Below are 21,856 nucleotides of genomic sequence, written 5' to 3' on the forward strand. Positions count from 1 at the left end.
ATGCTAGTATTAGCATATAGGTCAAATCAGTGCTATTCCTGTGCTCAGTTTTACAAAGCTTGAGTTTTACACTAAGGGATCTGTTCGATTATTGTTTTCATTATAAATAAGAGGTGAAAAACAAAGGGAAGCACAAGTCAGTACTAAGTAGCTTCACCTCCTTTATGTTGCCTTACATGGAAAATGGAAATGTGAACAGTTTGACCAGCTTCTAAATAGTCCTTGTGGTGAAATTGTTTAATCAACTACTGTGTGCGCACTTTGTTTGCCACAAAAACCTCCCCATTCAGCTAGAGCCTAACCTCAGCTAGCACTGGCTAACCAAAGTAAGACCCTGCCCTTAAATCTTTCCCCATGCAAAGAATGCATTGAGGAGTCCAAGTCAAACGAGAATCTTCCTCCTTGTGCAGCTGATTGGGTTTCCTCTTTCCCCTCACTTTGTTTCTGTGTATAATAACTTCTAATGCTGCAAACATGCAGTTCCAGTAGTGGTTTCTCTCTCACATAGATCCTGTTTTCTTCCCTCCGTCTCTCACATGCACAGATCCAGCTCTTCTCTGCTCTCAGCTCGTGCAGCTCCACCCACCTGCAGATAAAAGCCAAACCCTCACCAGGGCTGCTGTTCAGCGTCTGTCACAAACTCCTTTAAAGCTCTGTGGTACTGCAGCAGCAGCACACAAAGGTAAGTGATGCATCGTCAAGCTTATAGTTACATGTGTTCATTTCTGTTTTTTTTTACTCTGGCATGGTTGTCTGATTGCAAGGGAGAGACTGGATCTTTTCTTTTGGAACAATACACAAGCAACTTTTGGGATTGCACATTCAAAGGAACATGGAACCTGAGAAGCAAAGTAAATGCTTCATAAGACGTCCTACTAAACAGCTGTGAGGCATCGGCTGACAGAGGTCTCTGCAGATCATATCTGACAGCTTTCCCAATGCAGAGAGAGAGAAAGAAAAGAAAATCCAAAAGAGACACCTGGGAAGAATAACCCGGGCTTAAGCTTGTTAAAATAAATACACAGTGCAGCGTCTCGACAGGATTTAGCACCAGTTAGTGGAATGCCTTGACATTTTCGATTTTTTTTTAGGCGCATTTTATTCAGCAGAGGAGGAAAAACTGTAAGCACCTTTTCCTACGGTATTTAAGGATAAGAAGATTTAAGTGTTAAGAGCTTTCTAGCAGCAATCTGCCCCACATAAATAAGAGAAAACAGGCTTTCTAGCCCAATAGTGGCTCTGAGAGTTGGAAATGGAAATTTTAAGCTTCATTAAAATATTTTAGGCAACTTCTTTCTCTTCTTCTCTCATGCAGAAGTGAAGCTTTTCAGTTTTCTGGATTGCAAGTTGGGCTTAAAATACCTTTTCTAATGTGATGGTTCAAAATAACAAGATGTAAAGTGGTCAGACTTATTTCCTCTCTATACTCTCACCATAGTTTGAGCACACAATATCTAAATGTGCACCTGTCAGTAAAATCTGGGAACACAACATGCATTTATAACATTAAATGTGTCTAAGAGAAAGCTGTTTGGCTTCCTTAAAACTCTTGCTGCAAAAGTTGCAACCAATAGCATGACAGCAGATATATTATGGTGTCAGCAGAGGTACCCATGTAATGAGCTTTTAAGGCCTGTGTGATGGACCAAGGTCGTGAGGTTTTTTTAATCAAAATCTTAAGCGGGAGCTGAAAAAGCTCAGATTTTCTCTAAATTCATGCATTTTTTTTTACTCTATTTTAGGAGTGGATGGTTAAAAGTGGCACCCATGTTCAGGGATTTATATTCATATTAACAAATTGCAACTATTAATGTGAGTCTTGGTCATTTAATGATCTGCAGATGAGAAAAGGTCAAGACAGCTTAGATCGAGATAAGATGATCAGCCATTTTTCCATAGCGGAAACATATTTGGACCTACCAGACTTCCAAGAAGCTTGCATGTGTTCTTTGTTGTTTTTCTAGGACTGCGTTTGTGACATTGTAAGACGAGGAAATTTGTTATGATGTTCAACTCAATCCCCAAATCAGTTTTAAGTTACCTAAAACATTTGGATTCAAAGCATGAGGCTGTTGGAAGCGTGTCCTCACAAATGTAGTTACTTTATGTTTTTTTTTTTTTAGGGTTAGTAGTGTTTTAGTGGTTGCGTCCAAGGGCCAGGGGGTCACTGGCTCTGCTCAAGTGAGCTCTAGAGTTTTGGGCCCCAGAAACACTTCACCATTTCAGTGCTGCCTTCTAGTAAAAGAAAATGTATTTGGTAGCATTCAGATGAAAAGACCGACACCTCTGTCTGCAACCTAAGTCTGAAGCAGTTATTAGCGTAGTTTGGAACAAAAACTAGAAACATAGTAAAACAGCTTTTTTATATATATCTGAAGGCAACAAAGTGTAGCAATGTGACAAAAGTGCTTTAAAAATTGCTGTAGACTTCCTAAAATATGGACTTGTTTTTGTTCTTCTAAGCTAATGTTTATATTATCAATGTTTAAATCTAACGCCCACCAAAATATCACAATATTTCCCAAAATAGTGAAATATTCCAGCAACCATTTCATAGGCAATATGTTAATTGGTGAATTTTATTGTACTATAGGTGCAATTATTCCACAGTTTAAGTTTGCTATGAATCTCAGTAAGCAGGCTATGACTTTTCATATTTGTTACTCTGTTAATGTCTCTTGACAGCTCTTCTCTCTGAGTCTGACTCCTTTACAGTTCTCACCTACTGAACAGGAAGTGTTTATGCAGCTCGGAGGGAATGTGCCTCTTGATCCCACAGCTGCTGCCTCTGTGATTTGAGGCCATGTGTCCAAATGCTCTAGTGCTACTGTGCAGACTATTGCAGCCATAGAAATGTCTCAAAAAATGAAATCAGTATCACTTTATGGCAATCTTACAGTATTAATCAAATGCAGAAACCATTAATCTCCCACATTATCTACTGCTTTGATATACTTTACTCTCTTTGTACACCACAGGTGGTAGCTTAGTTTCAAAACACTGCTTTGTAGTTCCAGCTTTAAATTTCACAGATTTATTGCAAAGTAACTCTTATCTAAACCCCCAAGTATAAGGAGTCGTACCTCTTATAATCCCTCATAAATATTGTACTGCAAAAACATCTGGAAGTAGGAAAAGGGAGGATCATATTTTTTCCCTGAGTGGCATATTTTATGGTGTGACTGTGTAACACATTAAGCTTCCCGTGGCTGTCGTCATGTCACCAGTCGGGCAATGTATGCATGTTGCATCAAGCCATAAATGATCCCCAGGCCACTTTATGATTGCAGTAAAACTGATATGAGTGCACCCAATGACTGATCACTTGTAGAAGTGGATTTCCTAGAGTTAGAAAATACTCAGAGGAAACCATCAAAATGAAATTGCTTGGTGATAAAACCCAAAGAGAACCTCTCTCAAAGCAACATATAATCACCACCTAGTCATTTTTAAATATTAGAATGGTCCTAGCCTCCAAACTAGACCAATTACTACTCCTCTGGAAGGGTTCACATACCCACTCATGCTTGTGTTATTAATGTCTTCTGTGCTTAAATTGCAAAAGCATAAATCTTAAGTTGTTGAAACTCTTATGTGGTTTTTTCTTTATGTCAATCTGAGGACAGAACTTGGCACGTTTGTGTCTTTACCAGCTCACTGGCAGAGGTATATTTAAGTAGAAACACCAATAAAACATACTAAAAACAAAAGTACAAGTTCTGAATTTACATTACAAAAGCTTACCAGCCTTTGAAGTTTAAAGTGTCAGTAGTAAAAGTCCTTGTTCTTGAGGAAATACCCCCTCTGCCTTAAGCATGTTTTAAACGTTTACGGTCTGCATTCAGGACTCTACGCAGTCCTGAAAACTAAGTACACCCATACTGCTTCCGTAGAAATTAAGAAGTATCTGCAGAATTTTAGCAGTTTGCTGGTCTGAAGCATTCAGGTTTCTTAATACAATACAACAATCTTCCCAGCAAACTCACCCCAATGTCAGACCATGACCCATGAACCCAAGAGCTACAATTCAGACTCTACAGGCCACAGTCAGCATGTTGAATGTTAAAGTTCATAAAGTACATTTAGAAAAAGACTGCACAAGTACAGCTTGTTTGGAAAGTGTTGCCAAGAGAAAGCTTCTTCTCGCTAGGAAGAACATGGCAGCATGGCTTAAGTTTGCAAAGTTGCATTTAAACAAAGCACAAGACTTCTAGAACAATGTCCTTTGGATAGATGAAACAAAAGTGGAGATGTTTGGCCAAAATGCACAGCACCATGTATGGGGAAAACTAAACACAGCATATCAACACAAGCACCTCCTACCAACTGTCAGCACGGTAGTGGAGGGGTGATGATTTGGACTTGTTTTACAGTCACAGGACCTGGGCACTTTGGAGTCATTCAGTCAACCATGAACTCCTCTGTATACCAAAATGTTTATAGAGCCAAATGTGAGGACTTCTGTCCAGGAGCTAAGGCTTGGCCATGATTAAGTCATGTAACAGCACAATGATCCAAAGCACAGCAGCAAATCTGGAAAAAAAAAAAAGGGGGCTGAAAAAAAAAGAATCACGGTGTTGCAATGATCCAATCAACATCCAGACCTCAACTAGATTGAAATGCTGTGGTTAAGAGAGCTCTGCGTTAACAAATACCCACAAACCTCAATGAAATGAAATGAACCAGCATTTTATAAAAGAGTGGGCCACAAATGCTCCACAGTGATGTGGCTGCTTAAGGTGGTTCTATAAGCTACTGAATCACGGGGGTGTACTTAGTATTTCACATTACTGTATGCTTCAACAGTGCACAAGTAACATTTTGCTTTTATAGCTGGTTGAGCCATTTTTTCATATGGGTCAGGCCTCTCCATCCTTCACAAAACAAAACAAAAAATCTAAGGGACTATAATAATAATAAAAGTTCTGCCTATATTATTTTTTGACTTTTATTCTGAAGCTTTTTTGTGAAATGTTCAATTTTACCTCATTTGCCTTCCACAAAGTATTTAAATGAAACCATCTGTGAAGAGTAGAGGTGAAATCACTATTAAGTGCAGCTGCTGAACATGACCACCAACTTTCCATCCACCTGTTTCATGCCTGTTTTAAATATGCATTTTAAAAACAAAGCGAGTTGGAAAACTCCAATTTGTTTAGAATATGCATTACATCTGGACGGAAACTTTACTGTAGACATCTGAAATTGACTATTGAACTTTGTTCTTCTATGATGTACCATATTTCCCACTAAAATAAGAAGCAGAAACATACAAATATTAGTGTAAATATAGTTAGTTACTTTGATTGGAAAGGATCAGAAACGGAACAAAGGGAGACAACACAGTGTGTGCTGTTCTCTGATTTGACAGAATCAAAACTATATTTATGCAGCTGCAGAATTCTCCAGTGGAGTCTGTGGTTTTAGCACAGTATCAGTGATCAGATCTGATTTTTGGCCAAACATTGTTATTTCCTTATAAAAATATTCTTTCACTGGTCCATTTTTAACGCCAGCGCAAATACGGGGGAGGGCAAGAAAGATTGTGGCAAAACCACACAAAGTTCAAGCAAAAACTTGGATGAATCTGATACAAGCATTTCCTTCTTGCTGTGCAACATATACCTATAAAATCTCCCCATTCAAATTAAATACGATAAGATCTAAAAATAAACTCTCACCCTTTCTTCTCATTAAATTTCTTTTTCTTTAAACATGGAAACAACCTAAAGTGCCTCTTTGTTCTGGGTGGCTATTAAGTGCTGTCCACTGACATCAGATACTCTGTTTTGACAGAACTCAAAAGCTAATAGGAAAATAATTCTCCTCCCACTCCAGTTTTTGCCTGAAATGAAAATTGTGGGCAGGCACTCGGTGACTTGCAGTTCCTAGAACTGCAGGAGAGAGAAAATCTGTCAGTGAGATGGGTGAAGAGGTCGGGCAGATTGCAAGGACATATGTTCAAAGCCTGTCAAAGGTTAGTGGAGCAATGAGCAATTAAAAATGAATACAGGTGCTGCTTCCCTTCAATGTCAAATTTTACCATACCATACCATACCATCTTTATTTATAAAGCACTTTAAAACAACCACAGCTGACACAAAGTGCTGTACATTAAAACACAATAGCCTGTAGCCTGTAGATGCAACTCTAGCCCTCAATTTGCAAAGAGATCAAGTAAGTGTGAAGGAATGCCAAAAAAACCCCCAAAACAAAACAAAGCTGGATCGAGAGGAACTCAAACTGGGGAATCATACATCCACATTTAGCATCTTTTTTTTTTTTTGGGGGGGGGGTGTTGATGTTCTCGCTGTGAAGATAAGCAGGAAGAAGGGGAGAGAATAAAATTTTTACTTGATGAGGCAGAAATGGAGTGAATGCAAAAGACGACACCAGCACAGGGTCTAGAATATTTTCAGAATATAATCTGTGGTTTTGCAGAATGGCACAGTGAGAGGCTGTTGTTAATCTGCAGGTTCCTGATGGAAAACTGAATGTATGCTGCACAAACGAGTATCCAGCATTAATTATGCCAGTGACACAAGTCTTTTTATGAAACTTTTTTTACTTTTTTTTTTTTTTTTTTAATTGTTCCACTGGACACATGAATCAAGTCTCCACCCAGTCTGTGGAAAGGGCCAGTAAACAAAATGGTTTACATGTATTGATGGAGTGTGTGGAAATCTGATTAGTAATGTAGTTTGGCGCCCTCTGTTGAGCCACCTGCCTCACTAAAGGTTCGACAGGATAGAAATCTTTAGTGGAGCTGTTTTGACTTTATTTTCCCATCTTGGGTCCGGATACAGTGAGTGAGTTTGTTGGCTTTAGGTGTTTCTTGTTGTCCTTGTCTGCAGAACCCCCCCCCCCCCAGAGTCTGTAGAGGTGGAGTGTTTTTCTTCTAAAGGTTAGTATCAGCACGTACATATTCGTGGAAAGGGTCACACGTACACACAGGTACATTCCCCAGATGTCGTCTTGGCGCTCTTGTTCCTGTCAGCTGATTGTTACATTCCTTTGTATTTATGTGTGGGAGCTTGAAAGCTTTTCCACATTACACTGACAAAATAGTTACTCCCATTTTGTGATTATTAAATAAGAGTACTGTGTTTCATGAGGTCAAATGAGTTTGTTTGGATCTTCCAAAAGTGATGTTCATATTTTAATGGGTTTTGACTCAGTTTATTTAAAAAAAAAATGAAGGCCAGTTGACGAGAACAACATCTGTATTGTTCTTGGGTTTGCTGTAGCACAGGTAGTGAAATCCCCCTGGTGACGTTGTTGAAATGTAATAAAGTGTGATGCTGAACTGCAAAGTGAAAATGTAGATCACATTGAACAAGTACAACAGCTGGAATGCTGTGTGCAAAATTAGTGAAACCATTTATTCAATTGAAGAAACCGTGGAAAGGGCTCCATCCGTCTTTGCACTCATTAATCATTTTGCACCATAATGAGCTAAATAATTTCATTGGATGGCAGCTCACTACAAAGCAAGTTCAACATAGCCAGGCTTTATTTTGTACTAACTTGTTCAACAAATCCTAAATTCCCAGTCAGAGATAACAGGAATGAGGAATCACAACAGTGATTATCAGTTTTGGCTAAGTCAACGTGAAGCATAGGTTTCAATGCTGACCTGTCCAGATAAAAGGAGAGCTACCTTTGTGATACTAAAAGCTTTCTAATCCATCAATGTTGTTACATAGTACATTCTTTACTTTTATGTTGTCATGCTCTTGGAAACAATTCACATGCAGTTTGGCATTGTCTTTCTGAAGAAAGCAGCGCCTTCCTAGTAAAATATGTCATCTGGACAACAGCATATGTTGCTCCAAAACTTTTTAAGGTTTCTCATGTGACATCATGTGCACGTTGCTCAAGAGCTGTCTGCCATATTGGCAAACGATTGCAACATAATGCTAGTGACCAAAGAGATCAAGGAGGTTTTTGCCAGTTGGTTGGGGAATATATATATAGCAACAGTTGGTTACAGGGTTCTCTGATTAGTTTGTAGATCTGTGTGGCTGGAACTTCCGCAATCATTTTCCTTGCAAATGCCATCAAACTCCAGCAACCACTTGCAACCGGAGTAATTTTTTTCCCTCACAACTAGTGGTTGCCAGATAGTTGCAGACCAGTCTCAAAGCCTGCGTGATGGCGCCTTATTCCCTTGATCCTATATCGTCACTATGATTGAAACTAGGGGTGGGACTTTAACGCTTTAATTTCAATTAATTAATTATGGGGAAATTAACGCGTTAAAAATTTTAATGCATTTTAATCGCACTTTGCACCGTGGAACGTTTCTCAGTGCACGAGTTCCCGGCATACAGATTATATCGACGCACAATGTCCAAATTAGGGGCCACATCCTGCAAAGGACCCGGCCCACGGCTTTCGCAGCCCACGAACACCACAAAGGCCGGAAGTGAGCGGCTAGCCTTCATATCAGCGTCACCTGCCGTCACCTCTGCGTAGCTCATGTCGCCTAGCAACCGTGAGTGCGAAGCACAGCTGTGTAAAAGCAGCTGTTAAACGGAGAACGAACTTTTTCTCCTTTTTTGTGGTTTAATTTTAAGTCTTTAATTCAAAATAAGCTGTTAAAACAAGCATAACACATTTCAACATCAAGGAATACAGCTGAGAGAATGATTAATTTCCAACTATAACAAGTGAGACATTAATGTTGAATAAAACTATCCAGTTATGATGCTTAACTTTAATTTCAGGAGTTTGCTTATCACAGGAGCACTTCCACCCTTCATTGGTCTGTGTAGTAGACTGGTGGGAAAATAAACAAAATGTTGAAGTTTAAGCTTATGTATATTGATTTATTCATCAACTAAACTTAAATTAATATTTCTCATGTCAAATATTGAAATGCGATTAAAATGCGATTTAATTTCGATTAATTAATTACAAAGCTTGTAATTAATTCGATTAATTTTTTTAATCGAGTCCCACCCCTAATTGAAACACATCCAAAATGGTGGACACGTTTAGAAACATTGTTTAGAAATGGTTTTAGAATTTTGGAGTTTTGCATGTAACACCAAATCACCTGACAATGCTACGTGACGCCCTCTGGTTATTATTGGCTCTGTGAAACCCACTTCTTAACATGATTGGCCGAATGAGGTGTCAATCAAAATGGGAGGGTCTAGCCTGCCATATAAAATAGGACGTGGCCAGTCAATAGGCTACGAAATGGGTTTTCCAGAGCCAACAATAACCAGAGGGCGTTATGTAGCTTTTTTAGGTGATTTTGCAGCCTTGTTATTGCATACAAAGGCTTCTCTGTCAATGGTCATTACGTATCATTGGTGTTGAAATTGTGAAATGCTTTATATCCTGCAGCACTGTTAGTTTCACACTCTTATTGGGAAAGAAGAATCCTCTGCGATCTGTTTAAAGTACAATAGCCAAGCCCGACCACAGGCAATTAAGACTGGCACCCATGTCTGTAAGCAATGACATGCCTCTGTTCCTCACCGTTTGTTTATCAAGCGATAGATTCCCCCATCTGGAATAAGTCATGAGAGGAACAGGGAGGAGAAATGGAAATGTGATTATTTTCAAAGCCGAGCTGGAGGTGATAAAAGACTTGTGGCTCATCACCAAGTGAAGCCGGCTGGGGTTGTATGTATTGGCAAAGAGGCTGAGAAGAACCAGCAACCACACTGAGCTGAGCAGTCTTTGTTGCATGAGATTGTCATCGAGTGCGGGGTGTAGAGGTGGCCGAAGAGTTTTCATCAAAGCTGAGGTCATGCACAAGATGAAAGTCAAAATCATAAGTGGGATTTTGAGTGGATTCTACTTGGTTGTTGTTGCAGAAAGGAGATATTGTCGGGCCAATTGTTGTGACACAGTGAGAGCATATTGTGTTAACAAAAGGAAGTAGTTGCTTTTCACCTACAGCTTTTGTCAGATGAAATTCATTGTGATACATAACAGTAAATGCCTAGCTTCTTGATAACATCTCAGACTAAACTCTTCAGTTTGTCCAGTTATTTTATCAGAAACAAAGCACAAGATTATTAGAGCTTATGCTTTTATTTTAAATAATTCACAACATGCTTCTTGGTCAAGAAATAGAAGCTTTTTGTTGTGTTTGTTGGAAAAGTTCCTCCTGTTAAATCTTCAAGAAGTCAGAAGTGGAAAGCAAATACGTGAGAACTTTACCACAGCCTGTGTGATGGAAAAAAGAAATAATCCACAACAAAATGATTCAGGAGGACTCTTTATTTGTTGTGTTAAAATGTTTGCCACGCAAGGTACTCAAGTATCAAAGCTGAGCATACAGTGCAATGTCATTATAATTCAATACTTATCGCAATTTAGTCTGTGGTCTAGACGCTCCAATTGCTTTCCCATTAAACCGTCTGGAAACCAAAAAATGACTGATGATATGGACCATCTGTAAATAGAGGATAGCTTTATAATTAAGGGCAGCTACACTGACTGCATGATCCAATCAGTTAATAAGCTTAATAAAATCATCATCTTTATCACAGCACCACAACACTGGTGTAGAGAGGACCATTCTTAAGTTAAAGTTTTAAGTTAATGATTTGGATGTTTGTGTTCAGTTGCGTGTACTGAATGTCAGTTGTGTTTGTCTCCTTACATATTTGTTTTGTTTTTGTTTTGTTTTATTTCTGCTGCCTTCTTGACTACATCTCTCTTCAAAAAGAGTTTTAATCTCAGTAAGACTTTACCTGGATAAATAAAGGATATATAATATATAGAGCTTTCACCCCAATATTAAAAATCTAGAACTGTTTTTTTTTCCTGTGTGGTAAACAAAAGACAAGAAACGTTGAAGGTAACAAAAATACCTTCATTCATTCCAGTAGAGCAGTATCTCTGCTAAAACTAGACTGTGCATATGATGCTGCTGCCAAATATTGTATGTTGCATTATCTCGGATAGGCTGGGGGTTTAAAATTTGGTAAGACATTGTAAACAGTATTATTAACTAAACAGGTGTACATAGATACATGGATACACACGTTTACCTAATGAAGTGGCCAGCCAAACATGTACCAAATAAACTGAGTAGCCACAGCTGTACCCAATAGTGTCTGGCCAAAGGTGTATGAAATAAAGTGGCTAAGCTTAGATAGGTGTTGGCTTTCCCTATACTGTATTTCCATGCAAAAGACAGTTGAGGACACTGATGGAAGACTAAATGGGTTTACATAGCTTAAAAATGTGTGCAGATCAACCATTTGTCTGAGAAAGGCCAATCAGAGCAAGAGAAAAGAGAGTCAAAGTCAAAAAAGTTAGTTACTATTTTAATGGCATGTCTGTTTAACTAGAGAAATATGTATAAAACTCCACTCAGCACTAACCCTCAGAAAAAAAAATAGAAATTAAGAACCAGAAGTTATTTTTTAGATGAGAGTTCCAAGAAGTTGCTCTACAGTTCTGTGTTTTTTGTGGTGCTAGTCAAAAATGCGGTCAGGGGAGCCTGAAAAAGGAGACCTTGTTTCTGCTCTTATCCTGAACTTGATGACATTATAACTGGTCTCAACTCCATATGTCACTCCTCTCACTCAAATACTTTCAGATCAAAAAGTGCACATCTGGTGGCTTTAAGAATGACCTCTTTAGAAAGAAGAATAATTTTCCTACAGTTTGGTGGTAAAATGATGACTAGAGTGAAAATTGTAGAATCAACCAGCAGGTTGAAGGGAAATTTTTTAAGAAGAATCTTTCTGCTTCTTCCACTCTATCAGCTAATTTGTCTAATCTAGTGCTCCTAGTCACTTGAATGAGGAGGGAGTTTTGTGATTTATTGCAAAAAACTGTTAAATAATTTGAAAACAGTAAACCTTATGCTAAAACTGTATAGAAACAGTGATCTCACAGCTTATTCGGTGCAAGAGTGGTCTCTACGATAACTGGTGTGGGAGGCGATACATACCAAGGAAGAAAAATAATAATAAAGAACTTAGCCAAGCATAACATAGACTTGGATTGTTTGCTTTGCAACAGTCCCACTCTCCTATGTATTTTTAATGTATTTTAATTTTTAATGTTTATGAGATCAACCTGCACATTAACCAGTGTATGAGTACAGTATCCTTTTTCCTATTAAATAAATTCAAAAACTGACTGTAATTTAAGAATTCATGTGTTTTTTGTATGCTTTGTGTCTGTGTGCCAAGAGTGGCATATCATTGGAGGTCTTCTTTGTTGTTTCCTTGCCAAACATGTGTTCCTTCGTTGTCTGCAGAGAGATTTCTCAATGCGTGAAACCATGTTCTGCTTAGAAAGTCCATATTTGAGGATCAGTCTCCTGCTGGATTTATATCTGAAAAACATATCGAACAAGTGATTTACTCCAGAATTGAAAGTTTGGGGAAACAAAACAAAAGTAAACAATTGTCTGGCCTAAATACTATGTGACATTAAAGTGCTGACATGACTGAATTTTACTCAGTTACCAATTTTGGGGGGGTTTAAGCTTTCAAGTTGTCTCTGAGTAATTTTCACTTGCTCTTTTTTTCTCTGGAAGACATTCATTAAAAACATAAAATTGTCTTTTATAACAAATAAAATGCACAAAATAAGAGCTCAGCAGAATAAACTGTGGCATTTTAATAACTATTTAAATAACTGAGGAAGATGGCACAGCGGAGCTGTGCAGCGGCTTCTTGAGCTCCCAGTGTTAAGCCCAACACCAATGTTTTTCAGACTATTTTTCCTACTGGTTCTGAAACTTTCATCACAATAAGGGAAGGTTCGGCCACTACAGCAACAGTGCCTCACCAACTCAGAGCTAGTGGTGTAGCAGAGTGCAGCTGCTAAAGAGCAAGAGCAAGTGCTGTGCATCAAAGCAGAAGCAGGGCAAGCAAGGCGGTCGGCTAGCTAGGCTACAAGCTAATGCGAACAGACCACCAATCCTGTCCCTGTTCCTGGCCAATGTCCGCTCCCTGGACAACAAGCTGGACCTTCTACGGCTGAGGCTGAGTGTTACCCTTTAGATGAGGAACTGTGCGGTACTTTGCCTGATGGAAAAACGGCTAAACAGCAACATGCCTGAGTCTGCTTTTCAGATCGATGGCCAGCTGCTCTTCCTTGCAGACCGCAACCAGCTATCAGGGAAACCCCATGGGGACGACTTATGTGTCTACATAAACGAAGGTTGGAGTACAAACTGTAGTGTGGTAAACAGCCATTGCTCGGAGGCAGAACACCTGACTGTTAAATGTTGGCCACATTATCTGCCTCGCAAGCTTGTGGTGGTGTTTGTCATGGCTGTTTACATCCCGCTGGGTGCTAACACTAACGAGGCACTGAAGGAGCTACACAACATCATCAGAACCTGGAGGCATTTTATGTGGTAGCAGGGGACTTTAACCACATAAACCTGACAGACATTCTGCCAAAGTTTCACCAGCATGTCACCATACCATCACAGGGAAATAACACACTGGACCATGTTTACACCAATAAATAAGATGCATACAGACACATCCCCCACCCCGGCCTCTCTGATTATGTTAGTCCCAGCCTATCATTCCCTGCTGAGACGCTCCAGACCAACAAAGAAGACCATCACTGTGTGGCCAAGTGATGCTGCCTCTGTACTGCAGGATTGTTTCCAGTGTACAGACTGGCAGGTCTTAAGGGAGGCTGCTGTCTGTGAGGGAAGGGTGGAGGACTATATATCTGCTGCCCTCAGATATATAAGCAAGTGTGTTGGGGATGTTACCACCACCAGGACTGTGACGTGCTACCCAAACCAGAAACCCTGACTGGATCCAGAGATTCGCTCTCTGCTGAAAGCAAGGGATGCTGCCTTCACACTCAGGAGGGCAGAAAAGAGCTGACTGCTGGTGTAAAGAGGGTCACATATGTGCAGAAAATCCAGGGACTCTTCTCCCAGGATCTACATAGCATGTAGAAGGGCATTAAGTGCATCACAGACTATAACTTCAGAGATGTACAATGCCCTAGGGACCCCCTCTCTACCTGACGCTCTCAACAGGTTCTACGCTCGCTTCGAGGACCCCACCACCCCCTCCAGCATCAGACTCACCCCACCACCCAGAGAGAAGCCCCTCAGTGTGACCCCAGCAGAGGTGAGGAGGATCCTACAGAGGATTAATCCCCGCAAAGCTGCTGGCCCAGACAACATCCCTGGGCAGGTTCTAAGGGACTGTGCAGACCAACCCACGGGGGTGTTGACTGACATTTTCAGGAGGCTGAGGAGCATTACAAGCAGGACCACCAGACTGAGAAACATCTTCTTCCCTGAAGCTGTAAGACTGTTGAATTATGGTGGGGCTGTGTAGCTGCAATGCTCTCCCACTATCAATCCTTGCACACACTCATGCTGCTGCTGCTGCTGCTGCTGTCACTGCTGTGGCACCACATGTCACTGCCTTGGCCTTTATTCCATATCTTAAACTGTCTATTCCATATTGTTTATTTTTATATTTATTATATTCATTTGGTTTATCTTGGAAGGTACACATGTCACGTGTGTATGTTTTAACCAGCTGACCAGTTGCCCGAATCTCTCTCTGCAATCTTTTCAATTTGAGCATTGGACTTCTAAAGTCAATGATACTCAAAATAATTGTCCTATCACCCTCCAGACACCAAATAAGAACTTTTGGCTTCCTTCCAAGCCTCACAATAAGCCCAGTACCTTGGAATATTGAGATAGTTTGACATCAACAAAGTAAACTGGGGCCTTTAGCCATCCAGCTCGACATTTGAGTGTTGATTCATAGAGCGTTTCATTCTTTACTTTCACTGTTGTCCTTCAAAACAAGACCTGAGATCAGAACCTACACGTTCCCAGGTTGTCCTCTAAGGGCCTGAACTCTCCAAACTGACAGTTAAGTTTGGACTCTAAAGAACATACTGCCATTTCAAGCCTCTTTCTTTCTTTGAGTACTTTTCAGTGGCTCATTGGACTACCAAAGATTGGCACTCTCATACAGGCTTGAACTTAACTCTGAAGACTTTTATTGAAGACTTCTAGTATGTTGTCTTTTGACTTGAAAACTTCATCTCATCTTGTCTCAGGATCAAACCCAGAAGCTTGGCATAGGGAGACAGTGCTCTTAAACATTATGAGGCTGCAGGAAAGTGTTGACTAGAAGATTCTGAAAGCTTTTCTGCCTTTGATAAGTTAGTGATACATTGTATCAATCCTTACCCTAGACTAAATAAATTCTAAGGACAACAAAGACAAGATGACAAAATGCGAAAGACGATTATCAATAAATTATTTAATGTTGAAATACACACATAAATAGTTATATAAGAAGTTCAATCACCTCACAGCAAGAGGGTCCTTGGTTAAAATCCACCAGTGGAGTTTGCATGTTCTCCCAGTTCCTGTATGAGTTCCCTCTGGGCTTCCTGCCACAGTCCGAGGACATGCATGTTAGGTTAATTGGAGATTATAAACTGGCCAGTGTGCATGTGGGAATGGCTGTCCACATCTCTGTGTTAACCCAGCAATAGACTGGCAACCTGTCCAGTAGCTACTGCAACATATCCAAATCAATGCTAACATCTGTAACATCCTGATTTTTCAGATAAAATACACATATAAAAACTTTCACTCTAAAAATATTGCACTGGAAACATTCAGTCAACACAACCTTGCTTGCTTTGTAGAATAATTGCTCCCAAAAATGTAAGCAAGTCTTACTTCAGTTATTGCAGTTTTCCAAAATGTTTGATCTCTTTGGTTTGGTTTCAGGACACACAAACACTGCAGCTGAGGAAAACATGCATTCAACCATCAGTGTTTATTTTCACACAGTGCTTTTGGCAGCACTTTGCCAATCTCTTTAGCACAGACATGTTTAATGTTCAAAACCAACCACATCCCCTGTGGGGCCTCTTAATTATAATATCTCTGTGTGATTCACTTCAAGGTTGTGGGATTCTTTTACACAATGTTTCTGAATAGATGTCTAAACAAGGTCAAATGTGTGTAGTGAAGGATTTTAGTGACTTTCTTTGGTTTGACCACAGTGGGCTTTGGGAGATCCTGAAAGCTGGCATCTGAACTGATCTTTGTACCTGTATGGTAGAAGAGCATAGTTACTAACCATAAAAAGGCTTAAATAATGATTCTCTGCTTCTTTAAATGCTTAAATGCTGTTTGTTCAACACATGACCCACTGATGAGCAGCCCAGAACACCCTAGAAGACAGCCTACCAAACTCTTTCTGCTTGGCTGCAATGTAAATGATAAATTTGATCAACTTCAACCAGTAAAGTAGTTTACTTGTGTTACAAACTGAACATTTGAAGTTGATTAGCTTTGCCTGACAGGTAGAAGGCTATCTTTCTGTATTTTAGGGGAAGATGTAGTGGTTCTGGGAACTAATTCATACTAGGGACCTAAAGAGTCAGGATATCTCTATCTGTTGTTAAAATATACCTCTGTTATGGAGGTGCCGATTTAAGGTTGCATAATAATAATAAAAAAACATTTAAAATGCTAACTGCAGTAAATGTTTATAGCCATAGACATTGATTGAATACAGAGATTTTTCACATGTATAAATGCTTTCATTTTGTTACAATGAAAATTTTATATCTGTTATACTTCTGCCTTTTTTTCTTCTCCATTACAGAAAATGGTGGCTGTACCCCTCCATTCTTTCTATCTTCTCATCACAGTGTTCCAGCTATGTTTACTATACCTCGCTCATGGTGGGGTGTATTATGGACATAAACAGCCACCTCAACAGCCCCAGCCTTTGCCACAACATGATGGATATCCACAGCAACAGTTTATGGAGAATGACATGCCAATACTTCCTCAATATGGGAAAGAGATTCCTCAACTGCCTTTGCACATGAGTAAAGAGAGACCACTGACAGATGGCAAAGGTGAATTCAATAAGTTTGTGAAAAATTCCTTTTAGCTACTGTATGTTGTCTGATTACTGTTGTTAGTAAAATAACAACATGCTTGCTGTAAATCAAAAACATCTGCACTGAGGTTTTTAAACATTTAACCAAAAGGTGATTTTTACATAATTTATGTGTATATATTCTAATAACACATTAACTGAACCAAATTCTTTGCTGTTTTCAATGACTAACTCCTTTTTTTCTAAAAGGTGCAGTCAAATCCTATTATAGCTTCAGAGGACTTGATATAAAAGTGACAAGATATTAACTTGAGTGCTTACAGAAATCACCATTAATCACCTTAAAAGGTCATCTATTTTCAAATGCTACTCTATTCATTTAATGACAAAATTATAAACAAGTAGAACAATCATCACAAATGTCACTTTTTCTTAAATGTTTTCACAAACAAATCAGTGTCCTTGTTATTAAAAAGTTTGCAATCAGATATATGATCATATCATATTCAAATTTTATTAAGTGGGTCAGCACTTACCTCTTTCAATATCATCCTTGACAGGACAAACCTTTCCCAGAGGAGCTAAAGGTCCACGCCCTCCTGTTCCAGGGGTAAAAGGTCTCCCACAGGGACTGGAAGGAATTCAGGGTCCCCCAGGACCAACTGGACCACCAGGACCACAAGGCCCTCCTGGGCTACCAGGCCAGGCATTACCAGGTTTACCAGGAAAGCCAGGGCCTCCTGGTCCTCCTGGCTACCCAGGAATTGGAAAACCTGGTGTGCCAGGATTGCCAGGAAAACCTGGAGGACCTGGATTACCAGGATCAAAAGGTGACCTTGGTCCTAGTGGTGATGTAGGAGTAAATGGACCTCCTGGGCCTCCAGGACTCCCAGGTCCCACAGGACTTCCCGGGATTCCAAAAGCAGGAGGTCAAGGACTACCAGGACAGCCAGGTCCTCTAGGGGAGCCTGGCCCAAAAGGTCTGCCTGGGCTTCCTGGTCCTCCAGGCCCCAAAGGAGACAAAGGACTTGGTCTACCTGGTTTTCCAGGCTTGAAAGGACCTGGTGGACCACCAGGTCCAGCTGGACAGGGGGGCATCCCTGGCATTGGTAAACCTGGCATGAATGGTCTTCCTGGACAACCAGGAATACCAGGAAAGCCTGGTCCTCCTGGAGAACCAGGACTAGCAGGGGCACCTGGTGAAAGAGGCCAACCAGGACCACCAGGCATACCAGGAATTGGAAAACCAGGAAAAGATGGTTTCAGAGGGCAACCAGGGCTTTCTGGAGGGAAGGGGGAACCAGGCCTCCCTGGTTTCCCAGGGAACCCAGGCTTGCCAGGTTATGGTAAACACGGATTTCCGGGACCTAAGGGTCATAAGGGACATGCTGGTCTTCCCGGGGCACCAGGTCCAAAAGGTGATAAAGGTCATGATGGTCTCACAGGTGTTGTTGGTCCCACGGGACCAAGTGGAATACCTGGCCCACCGGGTCCAATAGGCCTTCCTGGTAGTCTCGGCTTCCCAGGACTAAAGGGGGATGATGGTACTATAGGACCAAGAGGAAATCCAGGAGTGAAAGGTCAAATAGGGCCTCCAGGCCTTCCAGGACAATCCGGTAGATCAGGAGAGGGTGGACAACCAGGACCAAGAGGTATACAAGGGCCCATTGGTCCAAAAGGAGAAGCTGGCATTAGGGGTTTACCTGGTGTGCCAGGTACTGCAGGATTAACAGGACTAAGAGGAGAAGTGGGACAGCCTGGAGAAAAAGGCCCTCAGGGACCACAAGGTATTCCAGGGCTTGCAGGACCAGGGGGCCCAATTGGACCTCCTGGGCTTCCTGGGCAAAAAGGCGATATAGGCTTACCAGGTAAACCTGGCTACCCTGGTGAGGGGGCTCAAGGACCCCCTGGTCATGTTGGCCCTCAAGGTAACCCTGGTCCCAGTGGTCCTCCAGGACTCCCAGGGCAACCAGGACAACCTGGACCCCCTGGCCCTCCTGGTCTACCTGCCGCATTTCCTGACCTTGGACAGATCCTCCCTATGACTGGTCCATACAGTGGCCAAAAACAAGGTTACAAGAACCCAAATGGAGGTGAGATTGGAGGAAATGGCCCTGAGATGCCTGCGTTCACAGCTAAGCTCACCAATCCATTCCCTCCTGTTGGCTCTCCTGTCATCTTTGATAAACTCCTGCACAACGGCAATCAGGACTACAGTCCCCAAAATGGTATTTTTACCTGTAGCATACCAGGGATCTACTACTTTTCTTACAACGTACACTGCAAAGGAGGCAATGTGTGGGTGGCACTGATGAAAAACAATGAGCCAGTAATGTACACATACGATGAGTACAAAAAGGGCTTACTGGATCAGGCTTCAGGGAGTGCAGTACTCCCGTTAAGAAAAGGAGACACTGTGCATATACAGCTACCATCGGAGCAGGCAGCAGGACTTTATGCTGGTCAGTATGTCCACTCCACGTTTTCTGGATACTTACTGTACATAATGTAATAAAATATAAAAAAGGTGAGAATAATGGCACAAATTTGACCATAATGTTAGTAAAACTACTTCAGACTCAAGGTATAATGTAGGTCAAGTTAAACGGATTACATCTAGAGGTGGAATAATATTCTTTTTTATTATTATTATTATAACAACACTATATGCACTACAAGTGTATTTACTTACAAATGAATATCAGAAAGAGAAATTATAAAATAATGGTCAAAATATGTATATAAATGTAATGATTAATCACTTGGGTTTTGGCTATGATAAGCAGAAAGCAAAAATTCCTAGAAGGGTTTCTGCTTGTTGGAAGCAGAGGTCAAAAGTACACATATTTCCGTTGTCCTAATTATGCATATATTCTTATATCCATCTACAGACAGTATATCATGGCTTCTAATAACTCCTCATACATTGAATCTTTATGCTGAAGATTTACAGTCTACTTTTATTCACTTGACAGGACAGCAGTTTCTGCTCTACAATTATAAACTGCATACTAGGCACATATGACCCAATCACTTTATTTTACTCAGTTATAACATATAGTTGGGTTATGTATTAGGGTTTATCGTGTAATTGTTAAGTTATTTTTAAACTTTTTGTGTTATTTTGGAACATTGAGCTTTTTAATATGAAAAGATTGTCATGTCCATTTTACCACACATATTCATCTAACTGGAAATTAACCATTGGTTGAGTATTTTTATCACACCCTATATCAGTCTCAAAAAAGAACAGCAAAAACACTTGTTAGTTTTGTCCACAGTTTTTGGATTATTTCCCTTTGTCATAGTTTTGTTTTGTTTTTTGTTTTGTTTTTTTTTGGTTTTCTTTTTTTTTGTAATAAATATTAACTGAAAGGTATGTGTGACTTTGTCAGTATTCTCTGTAATTTATTTGTTTTACTACTGATTACTTGGATTTGTCTTTTTTGTTGAACAAATGTTGAATCCATTCCAAAATCCAGGACACATCAAATATTCATGCCCATTCATATTAATGTACTAGTTTTTTGTTTGTTTGTTTGTTTTACTTTGTTTTTTGGGGGGGGGGTTGTATTTTGCTTTTTTCAAAACTGAGGATAAGCCATTTTGGTGTGACTTTCTTTAAAAAAATGTTCCTAATATTCCTTTATTTTTGGACAAAAACTGTGCCATAAATATGTGAATTTTTGTCTTTGTTGTTTTTTCCTGGCTAGATCATGGTTTAATAAAAAATGTTTAAAAATTTGGTCCTGACCTAATTAATAATGCTTTCACCTATGGAAAGTAGAAATTTGTGTTCTGTAGATTTCTACTGCAACAATAATAGTCAACAAAAATAATAAAAATAAAATGTAATCAACTGCTTAATCAACACTGCAAAATTGAGCACAGCACTGCAATAAATAATCACATCTACAGTAATTGCATAAAACTGATCCCAAACCAAACATATATTCACTAAGTTTTGATTTGGTAAGTGCTGGCCACTTTATTAGTTACACCTTGCTAGTACTAGTGGATAGACCCAGGATTTAGACCCAGGTGGGGGGGGGGGGGGGGGGGGGGCTCTGCTGGGTGTTGGGCGGTTCTCGGGCGCCTGCATTCGTGGCTTGTGCGGGGCGTGGGGTTGGCTGCTCATTGCCTCTGGCTCTCTGGACTCTTTGACCGTGGAGGGGTCCGTCTGAGGTCGCCCTCCTTCCTCCTCTGGGGTGTGTGCGCAGTTGCCATCGGGATGTGTGGCCTCTCGTCTTCTGAGGTCCTGGTGGGCTGTTGATAGGCCGCGTCCCCTGGGGCCTTCCCTGTTCGCCTCTGGATCACGGGGGGCGTGATTGCAGTTTCTTGCCCCCATTGGTGAGTCCGTTCCATGACAGAGGCACATACACACATTATTTGCAAACAACAGCAGGACTGTGTGTGTGTGTGTGTGTGTGTGTGTGTGTGTGTGTGTGTGTGTGTGTGTGTGTGTATGTGTGTGTGTGTGTTTGTGTGTATATGTATGTGCATGTGTAGATATGTGGATGTGTATGTATATGTGTGGATATCATTCTTTGATTATTCTTTTCTCACCGTTGTTTTGTTTTTTTTGTTTTTTTTTTTTTTCTTTCTTTTTTTTCTCTTTTCTTTTTTTTTCTTTTCTCTTTCTCACTCCTTTTCCTACCCTTTCCTTTCTGCCTGTCAGGCCTGGTGTAAATAAATAAAATAAAATAAAAATACAAACATTAACAAGATTAGCCTATTGGAAAACTTACAGAGCTATTCTTGGAAAAGCAAATCTGTTTGGTACACCAAAGCATTCGGATCATATTCCGATTGCGAAAACTGCTAGACATGACAGGCTTTAAAAAAAAAAAAAAAAAAAAAAACTAACTTAACTTAACCGGTTAACTTAAGTTGATAACCATTGTTTATGGTGATCACCAGTGTTAGGCTAAGTTAATCCAGATAACTCAAAGATACTCTGGGTATGTTGAGCTTGCTTCGTAGTGCAGGTCCCT

General features: G+C 40.3%; 1 protein-coding gene across 1 annotated transcript; it reads left to right on the plus strand.

Moving 5' to 3' along the window:
* Nucleotides 1-587: 587 nt before the first annotated feature.
* LOC115797564 (collagen alpha-1(VIII) chain-like) lies at nt 588-20,604 on the plus strand. Its single transcript, XM_030754168.1, has 3 exons — nt 588-682; nt 16,620-16,878; nt 17,423-20,604. Exons 2-3 carry the CDS (start codon nt 16,623-16,625, stop codon nt 19,372-19,374), a joined length of 2,208 nt encoding a protein of 735 aa, XP_030610028.1. The 5' UTR covers nt 588-682; nt 16,620-16,622; the 3' UTR covers nt 19,375-20,604.
* Nucleotides 20,605-21,856: the final 1,252 nt, after the last annotated feature.

This window comes from Archocentrus centrarchus, chromosome 2 (genome assembly GCF_007364275.1).
Source record: "Archocentrus centrarchus isolate MPI-CPG fArcCen1 chromosome 2, fArcCen1, whole genome shotgun sequence".
In the NCBI taxonomy this organism is placed as follows: domain Eukaryota; kingdom Metazoa; phylum Chordata; class Actinopteri; order Cichliformes; family Cichlidae; genus Archocentrus; species Archocentrus centrarchus.

What these genes read in the sequence shown, in the direction of transcription:
- LOC115797564 (XM_030754168.1), top strand. Translation starts at nt 16,623, where the DNA reads ATGGTGGCTGTACCCCTCCATTCTTTCTATCTTCTCATCACAGTGTTC. An exon ending in ACCACTGACAGATGGCAAAG is followed by an intron (nt 16,879 to 17,422) that starts GTGAATTCAATA and finishes CATCCTTGACAG; the next exon opens with GACAAACCTTTCCCAGAGGA.